Source organism: Paroedura picta, chromosome 13, assembly GCF_049243985.1.
Source record: "Paroedura picta isolate Pp20150507F chromosome 13, Ppicta_v3.0, whole genome shotgun sequence".
NCBI lineage: Eukaryota > Metazoa > Chordata > Lepidosauria > Squamata > Gekkonidae > Paroedura > Paroedura picta.
This window is the reverse complement of record NC_135381.1, coordinates 8,786,842-8,804,721: the sequence shown is the minus strand read 5'-3', so window position 1 is coordinate 8,804,721 and position 17,880 is coordinate 8,786,842. Positions and strand designations below refer to the sequence as shown.

Below are 17,880 nucleotides of genomic sequence, written 5' to 3'. Positions count from 1 at the left end.
TGTTATTTTCCTATCAAATAAGAATTTGGACTGTTGCATATTTGTTTCCAGCCATCAGGACTTCCTAAATTTATTGGTTATTCCCCTCTCTCCCCACCTAACATACACCCCCCCACACACCAAGATACCTGTAGATCAGGCTTTCTCAACCAGGGGTTTGTGAGACCTTGGGGTTTCTTGAAGGCCCTGGAATGGTTTCCTGAATGGGTGGGAGTTAATTATGTGAATTATGTTTTTATATATTATTATATATTTTATTGGGTGATATGACCGTATGTGATTGAAAATAAATGGCCTCCGAAAATGGCCAGGGGTGGGAAGGGGAGGGACCCCGGGTGGGCGTGTCCACAGCTCTGCTTCCCAATCACATTCTGCACAATCATGCCACTTCTGGGATTACTTGAAGCCTGAAGAATGTTTTTGGGGTTTCTCAATGGTAAAGAAGTTGAGAAAAGCTGCTATAGAAGTTTGCTTGCACTAATAGCAGATTATTTGTGTGAGTACAATGGTACTTCAGGTGGTTTAAAGTGGGACTGCTGGGATACTTCTTAGCATGTGTTTGAAGAGGCAGGATGTACAGAGAACCATAAATATATTGATAGGCAGTGTGGAATAATAACTAGAGAAGGAGTGGCCAAACAGTGCTTCCCTAGATGTCACACTGACAGGGCTCATTGGAGTTGTAGTGCATGGACATATAGAGAGCCACCATTTGGCCATCCTTGGGTTAGAGTGTCAGCTTAGGATCTGGAACACACAGGTTCAGATTCCACTCTGCCATGGAAACTTGCTGGATGACCTCAGGCGAGTCCCAGCATGGTAATCATCCTTAAAAGTACCATCTTTATTCCAAGGCCCTGAGCCAGTCTCTCATGAATTAATCCCAGAGGCAAGTGGCAACATCAGGGGAAGGCCGTGACCTCTGTGCTCTTTTGTCCCTCCAGAGGAACTGGTTGGTCGCTGTGTAAGACAGGATGATGATCTAGATGGACCTCTAGCCTGATCCAACAATGCTCTTCTGATGTTCTTAGGAAGGCCTCAGCCTCCCTGCCTGGTTGTTGGCCTTCCAGAGGAGATGCTTGGCCACTGTGTGAGACAGGACGCTGGACTAGATGGACCATTGGTCTAATCCAGCAGGGCTCTTTTTATGACGTTCACAATGGAGTGATTTCAGTGTGTCATGTACAGTCAACTGTAATTCTTTCCCTTTTTTGTGACTGGTCATCTGAAGCATTAGCATTCTATTTTTAAAACAAGAAGTGCTAAATATATTACGACAGCTTGTGAAACACATGCGGAGTAGGAGGAAGCATGTTGCAAGGAACATATGTAGAAATTAATTCTGGATTGCAAGCAAGGACAAACACATTCACACTTAACCGTTGGACAGTGGTGTAAGAATTAAGGCTGTGAACAATCCTCTGTGCATGTGAAATCAAACCCACTGAACTGTGTCAGAGACTCCCACTCTTTCAGAAAACCCTTCCAGGACCGTCAAGAAACCCAAGCTTTCACAAAACCCTATACGGATAAGACAGTGGGTTGGATCTAGCCAGCTCTTTTCAGCCAACCGCACCTAGTTCCTTTCCTTAATACAGTCCCCAATCTGAAGTGGCTTTTGTCCATGCAGGTAGAATCATAGAATCATAGAGTTGGAAGGGACCCTCCAGGGCCATCTAGTCCAACTCCCTCCACGATGCAGGATATACTTGTGAGCCTGGACTTTGGGCATTATCACTGACAGTCATGTATATTGCTTGTAGTATATTATATATATAGGGGACATAGTTCTATTATTCCTGTTCACAGGAAAGGAAGATGCAGGACCTTTTTACACATTCTTGATCACTGCATTCTGCTCCGATTTGGAGGATGAAAGAAAATAATTCTGTGCCACTCAAACTCCAGAGCAGATGGCAATGTCTAGGAGGGATTCACTCTGGATATGTTCAGAGTACCTCTGGCCTGCAGGTATTCCAAGGCACTCATTACACAGAGCGGCCCGGCAAAGATCAGAAACTGCATACCAGAAAAGGCAAAGAACCTAGGGTCACACCAGGCCTCACCAGGCCTCGATATCTTCTGAGAATTTAAGTATACCAAACAGACAGTATTGTTTCCACAAAGCTGGTGCAGTGGAGGCAGTTTTGAAGCTTATAAGAGAGAGCCACAGGGCCACACTTGGCTAGATATTTTCTACTACAGAGGTCCCACCATGATCTTCAGCACTATCATAAAGGGGACCTCCTTCTCCTCCTCCTCCTCCTCCTCCTGTTTTCACCAGCCAAAAGACCCATCGGACTCAACTCTCTGTCCTCAGCTGTTCCCTGGCAAGGGAGCACTGAGTGCCACGTTGCCTTTCCGCAGGGCCTGTAAAACGGAGCTCTTCCGCCAGGTCCATGGGTGAGCCTGGGTGGCCAGGTAGATCAGTGCCCCTCCCATAGAAGCGGTGGTAGCGTATTCCAGCAACGCCCTCTCCTTCCCTCTCCTCTTCTCTTTCCCTCCCCCTTTGAGATAGTATGGGTGGACTAAATTTGAACGAGGTTTTTCCGCCGGATCCTCTTATTGATTGCTGGTTTTTATGTGTCGTATTGTTATGGGATTTTATTGGGGTTTTAATGAATTGTAACCCGCCACGAGCCCTCGGGAACAGCGGGAAATAAATAAATCAAATAAATCGAATAAATCGAATAAATAAATAATAAATCTCTTTCAGAACCCACATGCAGGATCTACAAGAAGTAACCCAAGACTTGCACTACGAAAACTTCCGGTCCGAGAGGCTAAAGCGTACTGGCAAGTAAGTTCCTCCTCGGTCTGTTTCCCCTTCTCGTGGCCCCGCTTTCTTTCTCTTGCCGTAGCTGCAGATCCTGTGTAGCTCTTTAAGTCGCATATCTGCAAGGCCTGTTCTGGGACCCCCTTCCTTCCTTTACCCGAGCCTGAAAACACAAGAGGGAAATGGTGCGCCTCAAAAGAGAATGCGCTCTTCTGTAATTGCTTCCTTCGTGTTGATGAAAAGAAGGAAACGGCGGATCCCGTGAGGATGGTGCATGCATGCACAAGCTGAAGGCTTTGTGGGAATCTCCGTCGTTCCCCGGTTAATTCATTTGTCTGCACGTCTCTTCCAAAGATCAGAATGTTGAACTGATATGTGGCGGTTTTATTTCTCAATCTCTTTTTGTCTACCCGAGTCCAGAAGACCCTGCGGAAACCCACAGGCGTTTGCTTTAACTGTACCTAAAAATGTGTCCTTTTTGTACCTGGCAGGCCTGTTGAAGAAGAAGTCGTGGACAAGGATCGGATCCTTCAGCAGAAAGAGGCGGAGGTGAGGTGGTTGTTTGAGCTTAGTCAGAACCGAACCAGAAGAGGTCCCTTGAATGAGGGAGATGGTTGATGCCATTAATTATGATCAAGATCCCTAAATAGCTGGCGCAGAAGTCAGCATGAAAATAAATCCTTTTGAGTGCAATATTTCCATTCCAGAGGGGTAGCCATATTGTTATTCTGTTGCAACAGCAAACAGATGAGTGTCTTGTGGCACCTTAAAGATATATTCTAGGTCTCTCACTCTTAGCAGCCAAGCCTGTTGCCCTTCTCACAGCGTAGGCCAAATTGTGTCTCTCCAGGTGTCCATGGATCACAATTCACAGCTGAACTGTAGCTTTCCAGATGTCCAAGGACTACAATTCCCATGAGCTTCTGCCAGCACATACAGTTTGCCATCGCTAGCCTAGGCCCTTCAGCTCAGCCATCTTGTGTTTTGTTAGCCCAGTCTCTAGTTCCCCCTGCTGGTCCTTTCCAGTCAATTCAACGGTGTTAGTCAATCCTTAAAAAGACAGAAATGAGTGATAACTGGAATGAATTGGTCCAAAGCAAAAACTCCCAAACAGAGCTCTTTATTGGGACCATCCTAAATAGCAGAGGATGCTGTGCAGTGCTCCAGAAGACTTTGTTTTATTTAAGCTGGATTTTCTTGCTGGAACCCAAGGCAGCTTACGCAGTTTATGTTTATTTCCTTTAATTTATGCCTGACCTGGAAGCCGGATACCATCGGATTTCGGGAGCTAAGCAGGTTATCCCTGGCTAGCACTTGGAAGGGCATCCTCCAAGCAATACCAGGGCCATGACACGGGGACAGGTGACCTCTGAATGTCTCTTACCTGGTTGCCCAACAATCTTTGGATCACCTGTCTACTTAACACACATACAATAAGCAGTTCTCGAAAGTGTTGTAAAAGTGTCTGGTGAAGTTGTACGCAAGTAGATCAGGAGCAGGAATCTCGTGGGTCAGGGTTGTTACATTTTTGCTTCAGCCTTCTGATTGGTGCTTCTGGTACCATGAACCAGAAGTATCCGCGAACTGCATGAAATAGGTATCTGGGAACCGAGTGAAATAGTTTTTAAAGAAAATGGTTTGATTGAAACCGGAGGAGAACAAACGGGGCCGAACTTTCTACCATTTGTTGCCCCACTCGAGATAAAAGAGCCTTTGCTTAGTCTTGCACTGATAAAGTCTCACGGAATCTCCGAATCTCTGAGGGTGCAGAGGAAATGGTCTTGCATTCCTTGGCCTTTGCTCAGAATACTAACATCCATTTCCCCTTCTGCGCTCTCATTCTGAGCAGCGCTGTCCACTGGAAATTCTATTTACAGACCGGCAAGATTTACATAACCTTGGAGGGGGATGAAAGCCTGGCCGGGAGGAGGGGGGGCAGGGCTCCCCGTTATTCAAAAGATAATTCTGTCGTTTATCCAAGCAGCCTGTCCTTGATCACTTAGAGCAGGGGTAGTCAAACTGCGGCTCTCTAGATGTCCATGGACTACAATTCCCATGAGCCCCTGCCAGCATTCGCTGGCAGGGGCTCATGGGAATTGTAGTCCATGGGCATCTGGAGGGTCGCAGTTTTGACTACCCCTGACTTAGAGCCATTCATTTGCCTGTTTTCTCCAGCCTCATTGCAGGAGCCTTTCTGACCGGCGTATGCTTATTTCATCCTTTTTGCAGACAGATGGATTTTGTTTTTTTGACAGCAGTCTGTTTACAGGGTTTCTCCGGATGTGAAACCGCCTCTTGAAGCATCAGGGTCATTAGAGAGAGAGAGAAATCAGTCGTATCTGTTGCAGAACAAATGTAGAGTCTAGTATCTGTTACCTTTTGAAAATCTCTCTTCTTCTTCTGTACTAAGGCAGGTTTTCTCAACCAGGGCTTTGTGAAACCCTGGGGTTTCTTGATGGCCCTTGAAGGATTTCTGGAATGGGTAGGAACTTAAAAAAAAAATTTAAAACATTTATTGGGTGATATGACCATATATGGTCATGCTGGCCCACCCTCCCCCTCCCCAAATGGCCAGTGATGGGCCTGGAGGGGGTGGGATGTGCCCTGGAGGGTGTGTCCACAGCTATGCAACTCAACCCTATTCTGTACGATCGTTCCACTTCTGGGGTTTCTCGAAGCCTGAAGAATGTTTCAGGAGTTTCTCAATGGTAAAAAAATTCGAGGAAGGCTGTACTGTGCAAAGAAGTCGGCCTTAGTAACAAACAGCCTATAATTAACATATGCCCCGAATCTGGAATCCTCCCCATGAAAAATGCCGTTAAACCGAGAAGCCATCAGAGGGCAGTCTGTAGCATGGACTTGATCATTTCTAAATTCCCCCATGGCTGGTTGAAGGAGAAGGCCTTTTGGAGCCTGGAAGCATCTCATTTCAGGCTGAGCAAAGGAGTCATCGTACAGCTTAATACGGGGTGAAATGATTGTCTGTGTTATTAAACAAAATTGATGAACTTGATCCATCCAAGCCTGATAGTCATTTGGCAAAGAATCTTAGATGCCCTATGTAGTGGCTCCTTCACTGTTCAGTAAATTCTTAATGTGATGGATGGGCTTAGTGAAATAATACCAGTTCCCCCGAGTTTGCTCTAAAGTCACACAGCAGGAGTTTTCAGATCACCACATTCAATAATCTGGAGCCAATTTCTTTGCTTGGAGAGGAGTCGGACGACCACACGAAAAGGACGTTCCCCCAAATACGAGGTTGGGAATGTAACAAGGAGTTTCTTAGCCACTGTCTATAGTGCTGGGTTGTGATCAGAAATCTCCTTTTGCAGTCAGAGCTCTGGGTACAGTTTCTTAAATGTTGGCGTCAGCTCACTGTCATTTTGTAGGTCAGCCAGTTCTTCCACCCCTACCCCAATGTCCTCAATATTTGAAAATAGATTTATTACCCAAACTGGTATTTCCATCGAAAGAAGATCCTCAAATTGCTCAGACGATGCAGCATAGCCGATTGGTTGCACCGATCTTCCGGAGCACCATTTCGTATCCTATTTTTCCAGATTGGTCAGGTAGAAACCGGTATAGCTCGGAAATTGCTATAGCTCATGACAGTCTGTATTGCGTTCAGAGTTCGGTTTGAAATGAACATGTAGATGACAGATTTGGCCTTAATAAGATTGACCTAATTTCTTGCTGCTTGCAAATTCATTTCATTGAGCTTTTGCAAGTCAGCGGCATCATGCCTGATCTTTCGGAGTTCATCAGTGGGCCAAGCATTCGTGTCTTCCAAAAACTCCACAGCAACATCAAAATGGTCATAAAAGTTTCGCAGTCAGTTGTCTTGTGATAACCAACAAATGAAGTATGAAGCAGCAAACATCCACAGAGTTCCTGGAATAATCGGTCATTGAAAGCGTGGGATTTAATTTTATTCCCTGCAGGAATGACAGTGTGCATGAGTGGCCCAACTGTGGCTCTCCAGCCGTCCATGGACTACAATCCCCATGAGCCCCTGATGCAGAGTGGAAAGCACTTAGCTCCGCGAAAAGACAAGCCCTCCAATATTTTTGGTGCATGTTAAGTTTTCAGGGTGCAGGGTCACCCTCAAAGACAAAGGCACCCCTGAAAAGTCACCATCTATCACTTAATCCCCTTTCCCATGTAAAACAATACCAGCTAGATATCAGGGGGGAAAAATTCACAGTGAGAGTAGTTCACCAGTGGAATGGACTGCCTGAGGAGGTGGGGAGCTCCCCTTCATTGATGGTTTTCAAGCAACAGCTGGACAGATGCTTATCCTGGATGCTGGAGGCTGACTTTACCTTGAGCAGGGGGTGGGATTAGATGGCCTGGATGGCCCCTTCCCACTCTAGGATTCTATGAGTCTAGTTCAGTAGTGGGACGGGCTGCCTGAGGAGGTGGGGAGCTCCCCCACACTGGCCGTCTTCAAGCAGCAGCTGGACAGATCCTTCTCCTGGATGCTTGAGGCTGATCCTGCAGGGGGTGGGTCTAGGTCAGATCTCCGAATTTGCTCTCTCCCCATATCACATTGTTTCTGGCAGGGTGTTTCTGTATCAGTAATAGTTTTCAGTCTTTTAAGGGGGCCACTTCCCACTCGCCTTCTCAGATGGGGACACCCTGTTACACCTGAGCTATTGATGCAACATCAATAGCTCAGGTGTAACAGGGTGTCCCATTTTTATGCCCAGGCAGAGCAGAATTTCCAGATGGAGCTTCTTTCTTTAAAAGCTGCAACTGGTTTGTCCCGGTCACGCCTAGCTTGATTGATGGATTTCTTTCTGGCCTGTGTCAATCAAGATGAGTGGGTGGCTTAAAAATCCTTCCAATAGCAAGGGGCATGTTTAACGTCGTGGGAACGTTACTGGCCAGCCCCGGCCGGGAATTATCCTGTTTCTCCACTCTGCGGCAGCCTGTTGTATTTTTATTAGCGGAGCAGCAGCTATTTCTGTCTCTCCGTTTTAGTTGGCAAAAAGGCCAGCTGGCTGAAAAGCGGTCACAGCGCGTTCTGTCCTTTCCCCTTCCTCTTGTCTAAACTGAGGTCTGGGCGGAGGAAGCTCTCATGTCCAGAGACAGTTAAAACATGAGAAATGTCTTGCCTTCTTTTTGAGCGTATTACTGGAAAGCGCCGGTCAAGGGCTCAGAGCGTCTGATTAAGATTGGGGTGGGTGGGGAGAGGGACTTCATCCAGATCTCCTCTGGGGTGACCTCAGGCCACTTATTTTCTCTCCAACTCCTTTACCTCTCAGGGTTGTATGAGAGACCCACATATGCGGCCGTAAGCACCGTGGAGGGAAGGGCAGGGTATAAACGCAGAAGTACATCCGAGGCATTGAACTGTGTGCTTTTTGGCTGAACGTGTATTCAGTCTTACAGCGCTGGCAATTATGCACTGCTCTGCAATTTAAATTTGCTCCTGGCTTTAGAGGAAAAGGAAGAAGCTGGCAAGAACGGTTATCAGTTTCCTTATATGGTGCAGCTCTCCTTTCCTGCTGTCATGTTCACTCTTCGTTTAGCACAGCCTTTTAGAAGTTTTTTAAAACTCAAAAAACCCCTGAAACCTCCTTCAGGCTTCGAGAACCCCCAGAAGGGGTGCGATCGTGCAGAACATGGTTAGGAAGCATTGCTGTGAACATGCCCACCCAGGACCCCTCTCCTTCCCACCTCCTCCAGGCCCATCGTGGGCCATTTTGGGAGGCTGGGTGGGTTGACAAGATTAGGTAAATGTTTTAAAAAATATATTAAAAATTAATTAACTCCCATCCATTTGCGAAACCCTTTGAGGGCTGTCTAGAAACCCCAGGGTTTCAGGAAACCTTGGTTGAGAAAGCCTGGTTTAGCAGGATATTTTACCTTACCCCAGGTGATACTACACTCTGCTCTTGGTGCAGTGATGCAGTGGCCCGCTTGGAGACCTGCATGAAATGCTCAGGTTACAGCATGACGGGCCAGGTTGGCCCTTGGTCATGAGCTGCAGGGCGTTAGCCAGTTTGCATATTCTCTCTTGCTGTATAGCGAATATAATTTGTATGCCTGTTCTGAAATGTTTGCCTGAATAATAGTAACTTGATTTTTATAGTCCACTCTTCCTAATTGGCTGCGGAACATGTAGTCGGTTTACGTGGATAGACTATCCTTACATGCTTTAAATTAAAATATATTCATTAAATTATATTATTTAAACCACCTCCTTAAGGACCCTACGAAGACGGGAGTCAATTTCCGTCGGGCGGTTGACGTTTTGTGAGCAGGGAGGCCAGCCTTTACTCGGTGTTGATCTCATGGTGTTAGTTTCCTGGCGTTCACCACGTTTATTGCCAGCTGAGAATTGCTTCGCGAAACGATCTTGGACTGAGGTCTTGGAGGTCGTGCAAGTCCACTGGCATCAGGTGGCTGCGCAGTAACACCGTGACCTCGAGGGATGGAAATGCCAGCTTTGCGATTAGGACGCTGAATCAGTGCAGAGTTACTCCGATCCGAAGGTTTCCGTGACCGTGGAGTCACTCTGCGAAGGGTCAGAATTCCCCAACAGCCTACCAGTCATTTCAGATCGGATAAGCTAAGTTCAGCAGGGAGAGAGGAGAAAAGACAGTGCCATGCATTTCAGACACTTCACAGCCAACTCCTTTGTGGTTGTGCTTCCAGGTCCAGTACTGGGTACTTCTTACAGGGCTGTCGAAGGAATCCCACCACTGGTGTCCACATGCCATGCCTTAAGGGACACTAATCTAGAAATAGGCTGTCATTCCTGAGGCCTAAAGAAAGAATGGGGGGGGGGGTTCTCCGCCACTGGAGGTGTGCGTTAATTGAAACTAGGGAGAGACGTAATCGCCCGTTGTTGCTGTCATGAACTGTGGTCCGTGGTCATCTGGAGAGCTACAGGCTGGCCACCCATGATATTAAATAAAAAGAAATAAGTCTTAAAGATGATTTAAAAAATATTCTAGTGGTCCAGAGCCTGCCTCATCGGACGAGGTGGATGTTATGGCAGACCATTGAAATATCATACCTTGCAAAAGTAGGGTTAAAAAGCTAAGGGGGGCATGAAGCCGAACATGAAAGCAGCATCCCTTGCTTGGTTTTCCCCTTGCTCACTCTAGTTCCTGCGTCCAAACCTGGAGGCATCATCGGGCTGCCATGGCTCATCACCATCGCCGTTCTCGCACTGCCTGACTTCCCCTAGTTCCTTTTTTAGATCCGTCACACCCCATGGATCAATAACCCCACTTGGTTGTTAAAGAGAAATGACAGGAGAGGGTCATGCGGTTCCTAATTCTGGGTTAGGAAGTTCCTGGAGATTGGGAGTTGGGTGGAACTTGGGGAGAGGGGTTTGCAGAGTGGAGGGGGTCCTCAGCAGGACGTAATGCCATCGAACCCACTTTCCAAAGCTGCCACTTCCTCCAGGGGAGCGGACCCAGTTGTAATTCCAGGGCCTAGTCTGCACACAAAGGATAATGCACTTTCAGTGTGCTTTGGCAGCTGGATTTTCCAGTGCAGAACAGGAAAATCTACTTCTAAAGTGCATTGAAAGTGCATTATCCTTTGTGTGCAGACTAGGCCCAGGAGATCCACAGGCCTCTCCCCCTGGAGGTTGGCAGCCCTGCTAGCAAGTCGGGAACCATTTTCTCAGCTGTTCCATGGATGTGAATAAGGACACTTGCGAGATACAAGAGAGGCAGTGCCCCAGTCTAAGACACAGAGCCGTACGTGGGCATTTTTGCATCTCACGGGCCGTTTGTAACTTTAATTTTTCCCCCTTCAGTTGCGTCGCATGCAGGAGATGATCGCCCAGATGCAAGCTCAGATGAGGATGAAACCCGGAGAAGAATGAGGAGCAGACCAGGCTGCCGATGGTAGGCGCATGCTCAAGTTCTTGGGTGCCTTAAAAACGTCTCGCTCTTCTCTTTCTCCCCAGAATTGGGGTGCAGCTCTTGACCGATCGTTGAGGACAGTCAGGAGCTGTGCCAAGCTTGGTGGGTTCTGTGGACTTGAACAAGCCAAACGGTAAAAATAGAGGAGATCCCAGCTTTCTGCAGTGATGCATGGGTCTCTTAATGTAAGCTCCTCATGGGTCCCTCATGCAAGCCATATTTTGCTCGTGCCGCCTTTGGAAAAGCAGAGAGTTCGGGTTTTTCCTGATTGATGGGAACCACAGAAACGCAGAAGCACGTGACATTGCTGTTTGCCTCTGGTCCTTTCTGTTTAAAGCACTGGCTGGGCTTTGCTGATTAGCTGGAATGTAAAGCCTGAACGAAATGGTTTATATTATACCTTGTGACTTTGCGACAGCCGGCAGCCTTCCAGCCCTTAAAATAAGGAGATTTTGTGGACTGTGGCTGACCTTTCACCTTTCCTGTTGCTTTAAAAAAGACACAAAAAAAAAAGATGACGAATCTTCTCTCTAGTCTGAAAGGTTCAGCTTGCTCCAGGCCAAATTCCCGTTTTGCATCAGGCTGAAAGACACTTCCACAAGTTTAATGTCGTTCAAATTAGTGGGTGCAAGAACAGTGGAGGTTCATAAGCAGTAATTTGTCCCTCCGTGGCATCTACTTGGTCCTTACGAATTGCATAACAGTGCAGTAGCCAAAGAGATGGAAGCACTAAAATTCATGAAACATGTTGGGGTGCGGGAATTGAGATGGGGGTCTACAAAATAACTTAGGCAGATTGTAATTGGGTGGGCAGGAGGAATTGTAGAAGAAGAAGAGTTAGTTTTTATATGCTGCTTATCTCTCCCAAAGGAGTCTCAAAGCGGCTTACAATCCCCTTCCCTTTCCTCTCCTCACAACAGGCACCCTGTGAGGGAGGTGAGGCTGAGAGAGCCATGATATCACTGCTCGGTCAAAACAGCACTATCAGGGCTGTGACAAGCACAAGGTCACCCAGCTGGCTGCATGTGGAGGAACGGGGAATCAAACAGGATTGCTCTGTGAGAACAGCTCTATCAGTGCTGTGGCGAGCCCAAGGTCACCCAGCTGGCTGCATGTGGGGGAGCACGGAATCAAACCCAGCTTTTTGGATTAGAAGTCCACACTCCTAACCACTACACCAAGCTGTCTTGGTGACTCCTGTGGCCCTTTCTTGCGTGCCCAGGGAAGTGTCAATCACCACTTTGGGCTCAGGAGGTGAATTTCTTCCAGCCTCTGCTAGGACCGAGGAATCTGTGACATTGTTAGTGTTGGAATTCACGAGTCCGTGTGAGTGTTTTCCTTAGAAGGAAGTCTTTTAGTTCTTCAGTGCCTACAGCGAAAAACCCCATACCTGCGAAAGTGTCCCCTGCTAAAAGCTGGAAGCGTTTGTGCTAAAATGTGTCTTCGCAATTCTCCAAGAGTACCCACACGTTTAGGATGCAGAGGTGGCTCTTGAGGGAAATGAAACTGCTAAACAATGTCAAAACGTGTTATTTCTGGACAGAACAAGCTAACTTATTTATTTTTGTAAGTTTTTACAAGCCGGCTCAGAGCAATGTCCATAATATCAAAAGCACCACAATAAGACAATGGTTCATTAAAATTTCTTTAAAAATTAACATTTAAAATTAAATAGAAGTGACTGTTCTATTTAACTGTTTTGTTAAAATAGTTTTGAGTCCGCCTGTCCCTGAAACTTGACTTTAAGGGAATCTTTAAAACTCTTAAAGAGAGCCAGCTTGGTGTAGTGGTTAGGAGTGTGGACTTCTGATTTGGCGAGCCGGGTTTGATTCCCCGCTTCTCCTCTAGATGCAGTCAGCTGGGTGACTTTGGGCTTGCCACAGCACTGAGAAAGCTGTTCTAACCAAGCAGAAATATCTGGGCTCTCTTAGGTTCACCCACCTCACAGGGTGTCTGTTGTGAGGAGAGGAAAGGGAAGACGATTGTAAGCTGCTTTGAGACTCCGTTGGCTAGAGAAAAGCAGCATATAAGAATTCTTCTTCTTCTAAAAGCTAAAAGCAGGGGCTAATCCTCCCCTCCAAATTACCTCTAGCAGTCAAATACCACTTTGTCACCTTCAGTCTTTACAGTGGAAGTCAGGGTGGGGTTTACCCAAGGCCTCATTTCAGCCATGAACACTTGAACCAACAATAGCTTGTCCTTTTCTTGTCTTTTTTTTTGGGGGGGGGGAAGTTGCGGGTGTTTGGCGTTGCTGCCCTGAAACACAATCCAGAGGCTGCTAAATTATTTAAAGTACCTGACATTGGCGAAGCTGATCAACCTTGAGAGGCCATTGTCTGTTGACAGACAGGGTATAAATATAAAAATAAATAATTTTGGTTTGCGTTTGTAAGACATGTCATCGAGGGAGTATGGGGGGGGCAGTGGTGGTTGAAAGGAAACGGCCAAGGCCGGCGTGAAGGAGGAAGACGCTTTCTCGAGCTGCAGGCATGGGACGTAAAATATACTATTGTTCAAAGCAATGTTTATAACAGCCGTTGAAAGGAAATCTTTTGTACATGCCTGCTACCGGAATAGCTGGAGCTGCGGTTTATTGCAGGGCCCTGCAGCTGTTCCTAGAGCCCGGTTTGGCTTCTGTACAGAAGCGAAGATGTCTTCTGGAAGAAAAAGGAAAATAAAGTCTTACAGAGACACTGGAGGGCTCACTGGAGCCTTGGAATAACCAGTATGTGAAGGGAATGGGAGACGAAGATCTGTTTATGGGGCTAGTGGAATTCTCTGAGATGCTTTGCAGAAAGGGAGAAGATGGCTGCCAGTAATTGAAATGCAAACGGTGCCCAGATCCGTACCAGGGCACTAAATCAGGGGTAGTCAAACTGCGGCCCTCCAGATGTCCATGGACCACAATTCCCATGAGCCCCTGCCAGGGGCTCATGGGAATTGTAGTCCAAGGACATCTGGAGGTCCGCAGTTTTGACTACCCCTGCACTAAATCAACTGTGCAACATTTTCCTTATATATTTATGACCTATTGTGAAATTGCGTGTGCCTTTTCCTCGGAAGAATCACATCAGCCAGGGTTTCAGCTGTGGAAATGGGTCATTTATCCAGTGGTGACTAGTGACGTCAGCAGCCATCCAAGCCGTGGAACCCCTGGGAGGTTCTTGCGGAACCCCAGGGTTTCCTGGAACCCCGGGTGGAAATCCCTGTTGTAGCATTTTCAGAGCAAGAGAGGTGGTTTGCTACTGCCCGCTTCTTCACAGTGATGCTAGACTTCCTGGGTGGTCTCCCATCCGAGGACTTAACCAGCGTTGACCCTGCTTATCTTTTGACGTTTGGCAAGATTCCCCCAGGTCAGGTTGCAGCAGACCCCCAACCGTGCCCTCGCTGGAGTGGAATGGCGACAGATGCCGAGCATTCCAGACATTTCCCCACCTACATCATTAGTGCCACACGGTACTTACTTGTATTTCCATCCTGCACTTTCAGGGTTTTTTAAAGACAAAAACCCAACACCATTCTCCAGGTGCTTACAAGAATAAAACCACATTAAGACCTAACAAGGTACTAGGGTGGCAGCGTAGAAACAGAGCAAAGTTCCAGCCGAGTAGCGCCTTTAAGATCAACAAAGGAAAAGTCTGGGGACAAGCTTTCACGTGCAGGCACTTCTTCTTCCTTGTCCTCCTCTTCTTCCTCTTCCTGCTTCTCCTCTTCCTCCTCCTCTTCCTCCTGGCAGCTTCTCACTGAACGGGAGGGTCTTCTCCCTCTCCTGCAGAATGGCCACGCGGAGGGATGCTGGCCAGAGATGGAGGCTGTTCCTTTCGCAGCCGTCCCAATGCCATTGCGATAGAGCCTTTGCGTTGTATGCAGAAGGCCCAAGAATTGCATCCCTGGCCTCTCCAGTCATGTCAGGCGCCTGACATGAAAGACCTCTGACTGAGATGCTCTAGTGCAGGGGAGGCCAGACGGTGGTTCTCTGGATGTCCGTGACTACAATTCCCACGAGCCCCTGCCAGCACATAGTGGCAGGAGCTCATGGGAATTGTAATCCGTGGACAGCTGGAGAGCCACCGTTTGGCCAGCTCTGCCCTAGTGTCACTGCCGGACCAAACAGATATTCCTTACCTACGTGGCACCACGAAGGGAGTAATTGTTCCAGGTTTTTTTGGGTCCGGGTTCTTCCCCCTTAACCCCAGGTAGGAAGATTTCTGCTTCTCTCCCAGTTAGCATTCCCCCCCCCCCCGGCAGCCACCGTTAAGTTCCTTTCAATGCAATATCTCAAATTGCCTAAATCAGAGGTAGTCAACCTGTGGTCCTCCAGATGTCCATGGACTACAATTCCCATGAGCCCCTGCCAGCAAATGCTGGCAGGGGCTCATGGTTATTGTAGTCCATGGACATCTGGAGGACCACAGGTTGACTACCCCTGGCCTAAATCATCCTTTCCCCCCACCTCCCCAGCCACATAGCTGGCTTGACTTCCCACTGCTGCCTTCCAGTGGCGCTTTTCTTTCTTCGAAGGCTCTGCAGGAGCAGAGCCCTGGTTTTAAGTCAGCTGAGCTTCCTGCAAACAAAGAGCACGGGAACCGTCTCCAAGCACAGGCACGGGGAGCCTCTTGGCTAAGCCCAAAGGAAACCTGAGGCACATATTTTAGCCTTAATCTCCAGTGCTCCCCCGTCTGCTAGACTTGCTGCTGGTCCCTCCACATTCGTGCAAATCCTTCCAATGCTGGAAGCAGCGGGTGACCCTTTCCTGTTTCTGCTGCTCCTGGGAAGGAGCACGAAAGACTTGTGCCCTGTTCTTTCCAAAGGGTCCTCCCATTACAAAGAGGGCGATAGCCCCTGGGATGTTACTTGGGCCCTCTGGGACAACCTCCCATTATTGATGGGGCCAAATGAACCAAGCATCTCTGGTCCATGGAGGGCCCCCAACCGGGCCTTGGCAGATGCCATGTGATAGCAAAAAGATCCGGAGAACACCGTGCCTGGAGCAACAAAAACAAGGACCTGTGTTGGCTCTATACATTAAACATGCAATAAAATTCATGCAAGGAAACTTGGGGGAATAAACTTCTTTTATTCTTATTAAAACCTTGTAAAAAAGCAGGGACAGAGTTTCCGGAGAAAGTCTCTGTTTTGCGCTCTTCACCAGACAAGGTCTAAAAATGTAGAGTGCGATAATTATAAACAGATACATAGAAGCACCTTTTGGCGTTTCATCTTTTTGGTATTTGTTTTTAGGTATCTGTTTAGTGATAGTAGTTTATTATTGCAGTCACAGCCCATCAGATATCAGAGATAGATAACAACAGGAAAAAGGCATTGGAATAAACCAGAATGGCATAAAAGAATAGGAAACTTAAGCCCAAAACTTCATAATATGCATAATTACCGTCACTTATCTTATTTCGGGCTCTGCACAAATAAGCACAGAATTTGGCCGTTCGGCTTGGGAAAAGACAGGTTTTTGCCATTCAATAGTTTATCTAAGCAAGTCTCTTCTGAGCAGTCATGGAGTTCACCCAGGAGTGGGAGAATAGATTTAAGCCACGAGACTAGCTCCTCCTCCTAGGCCTTTCCAGAAATATTAAGTGGCACAGATGAATCATAAAACATGAAGCTCTCAACAATAATAACAATTTCAGATGTGGAGCTCCCAATCAAAAACCGAAGTGGTCAAGAACCACCATTCTGTCCTGGGCCAAGGGTCAACCCTGAGCGTGCACCCTCATGTGTGAACTAGAAAGAAGGCATGCAAAGACCCTACACTTGGCTGTGCTTCGAATTGACAAAACCAGATAATTTATTTAAGTGTCGCAAACTGCATGCCAAGTGCTCTGTCTCTGCGACGAGATAATTGTGGCCTCTGAGCACTTTATGTAATGCAAATCTCAAGGGTTGATTTGATTTAGCCCTGGGAGAGTCCTAAATCTTTCTGTAGAATAGATGATACAAACGGTATTAGCTGAGAGCTGAACTCTCTTTGTCTGTCTGCCTGTCTTTCATTTGTTGCAGCGTGAAAAATACTGAACTGTCTGCTGAAATTTGTCTTGGGCGTGTGTCTAATGCGCTAGACCAAATACACTGCGTTGTTCCTGGGTTGCTAGAATGTGGTCACATTCCTCTCATAATTTCCATATATTTTGCCCTCAGCTTTATAAACAAGAGATAGCGAACGTTCGGAGGCTCTGAGATACCGCAAGGAGGCTTGCGGCCTGAGCATTTCACAAGATAAAAACCCGGCGCACGAAAAGACAGAGAGCAGCAAAGCAGCAGTCTTCAGATAGGTGGACCCTTTGTTTGTTGGTTAGGGAGGATGTTTGGCTGGAGACGGTGCGCGTCGTGCAGAGAGCTCGTGGAATGTTTGATAAAGGGATTGGCCAGCCATTACCCCGTTTGGCATGCCACGAGAACGCCTCTGTCAGGTTGACTTTATGAAGCACGAAACGCAGTCCTGATTAGCCTTGTTGGCAGATAGAATAATTCCCTCTCCCCCACCTCTGTGGTAGACCGTGTAACATTTCCATGGGCCAGATTCAACCTCTGACGTTCTCTGGTAAACTAGATTGTTGATCCATCTGACTGTGTGAGGATGCGCTGGGTCAAAGTATCCACGAACATCTGGAGCAGTGGTCCCCAACCTTTTTATCACCGGGGATCAGTTAACGCTTGAAAATTTTACTGAGGCCCGGGGAGGGGGGTAGTCTTTTGCCGAGGGATGTCACCAGTGCCTGAGCGCCTACTCCACTTGCTTTCCCGCTGGCACCCTTGAATTCCCTCCACCCACTGGGGGGCGCTGCCAGCAGCAGCTGTGCAGTGCCAAGCCAAGGGGGAGCCTCAGCCACAGCGGCCGCTGGAGAGCACCAAAGGTGAACTGGCGGCAGAGTGGCAGGGCAGCCCCCAAGTCAGCAGCTGGGAAGGAAGACGAGGAGGAGCCGAGGCCCGGTACCGACTGATCTACGGACCGGGACCGGTCCCCGGACCGGGGGTTGGGACCACTGATCTGGAGGACCACAGGTTGACTACCTATATTTTAAAGCTCTCGGAATGTTTTAAAGAAGCGGCTTTATGGTACCTGTTTGGCTTCTTTGAGCATCTTCGTGGCAGAAAGGTGGGACAAAAATTATCCCAGCGAGCAAATAAATCGGAACAAAACGTTTTTCGGCTGTTACGCTGTGTTTAACTGCTGGATTTTTTTTTCTTGGCCGATGAGGT

At 47.6% G+C, this 17,880-nt stretch overlaps 1 protein-coding gene across 1 annotated transcript in view; it reads left to right on the top strand.

Annotated features, from left to right (window-relative positions):
- The window catches only part of LOC143822717 (septin-2), a 51,417-nt gene that overhangs the window by 23,614 nt on the left and 9,923 nt on the right, over positions 1–17,880 (top strand). The window contains exons 10-12 of the mRNA XM_077308204.1: positions 2,717–2,800; positions 3,268–3,325; positions 10,557–10,647. Of these exons, the coding sequence (XP_077164319.1) occupies positions 2,717–2,800; positions 3,268–3,325; positions 10,557–10,625 (211 nt within the window). The 3' untranslated portion in view covers positions 10,626–10,647. The remainder of the gene's footprint in view (positions 1–2,716; positions 2,801–3,267; positions 3,326–10,556; positions 10,648–17,880) is intronic.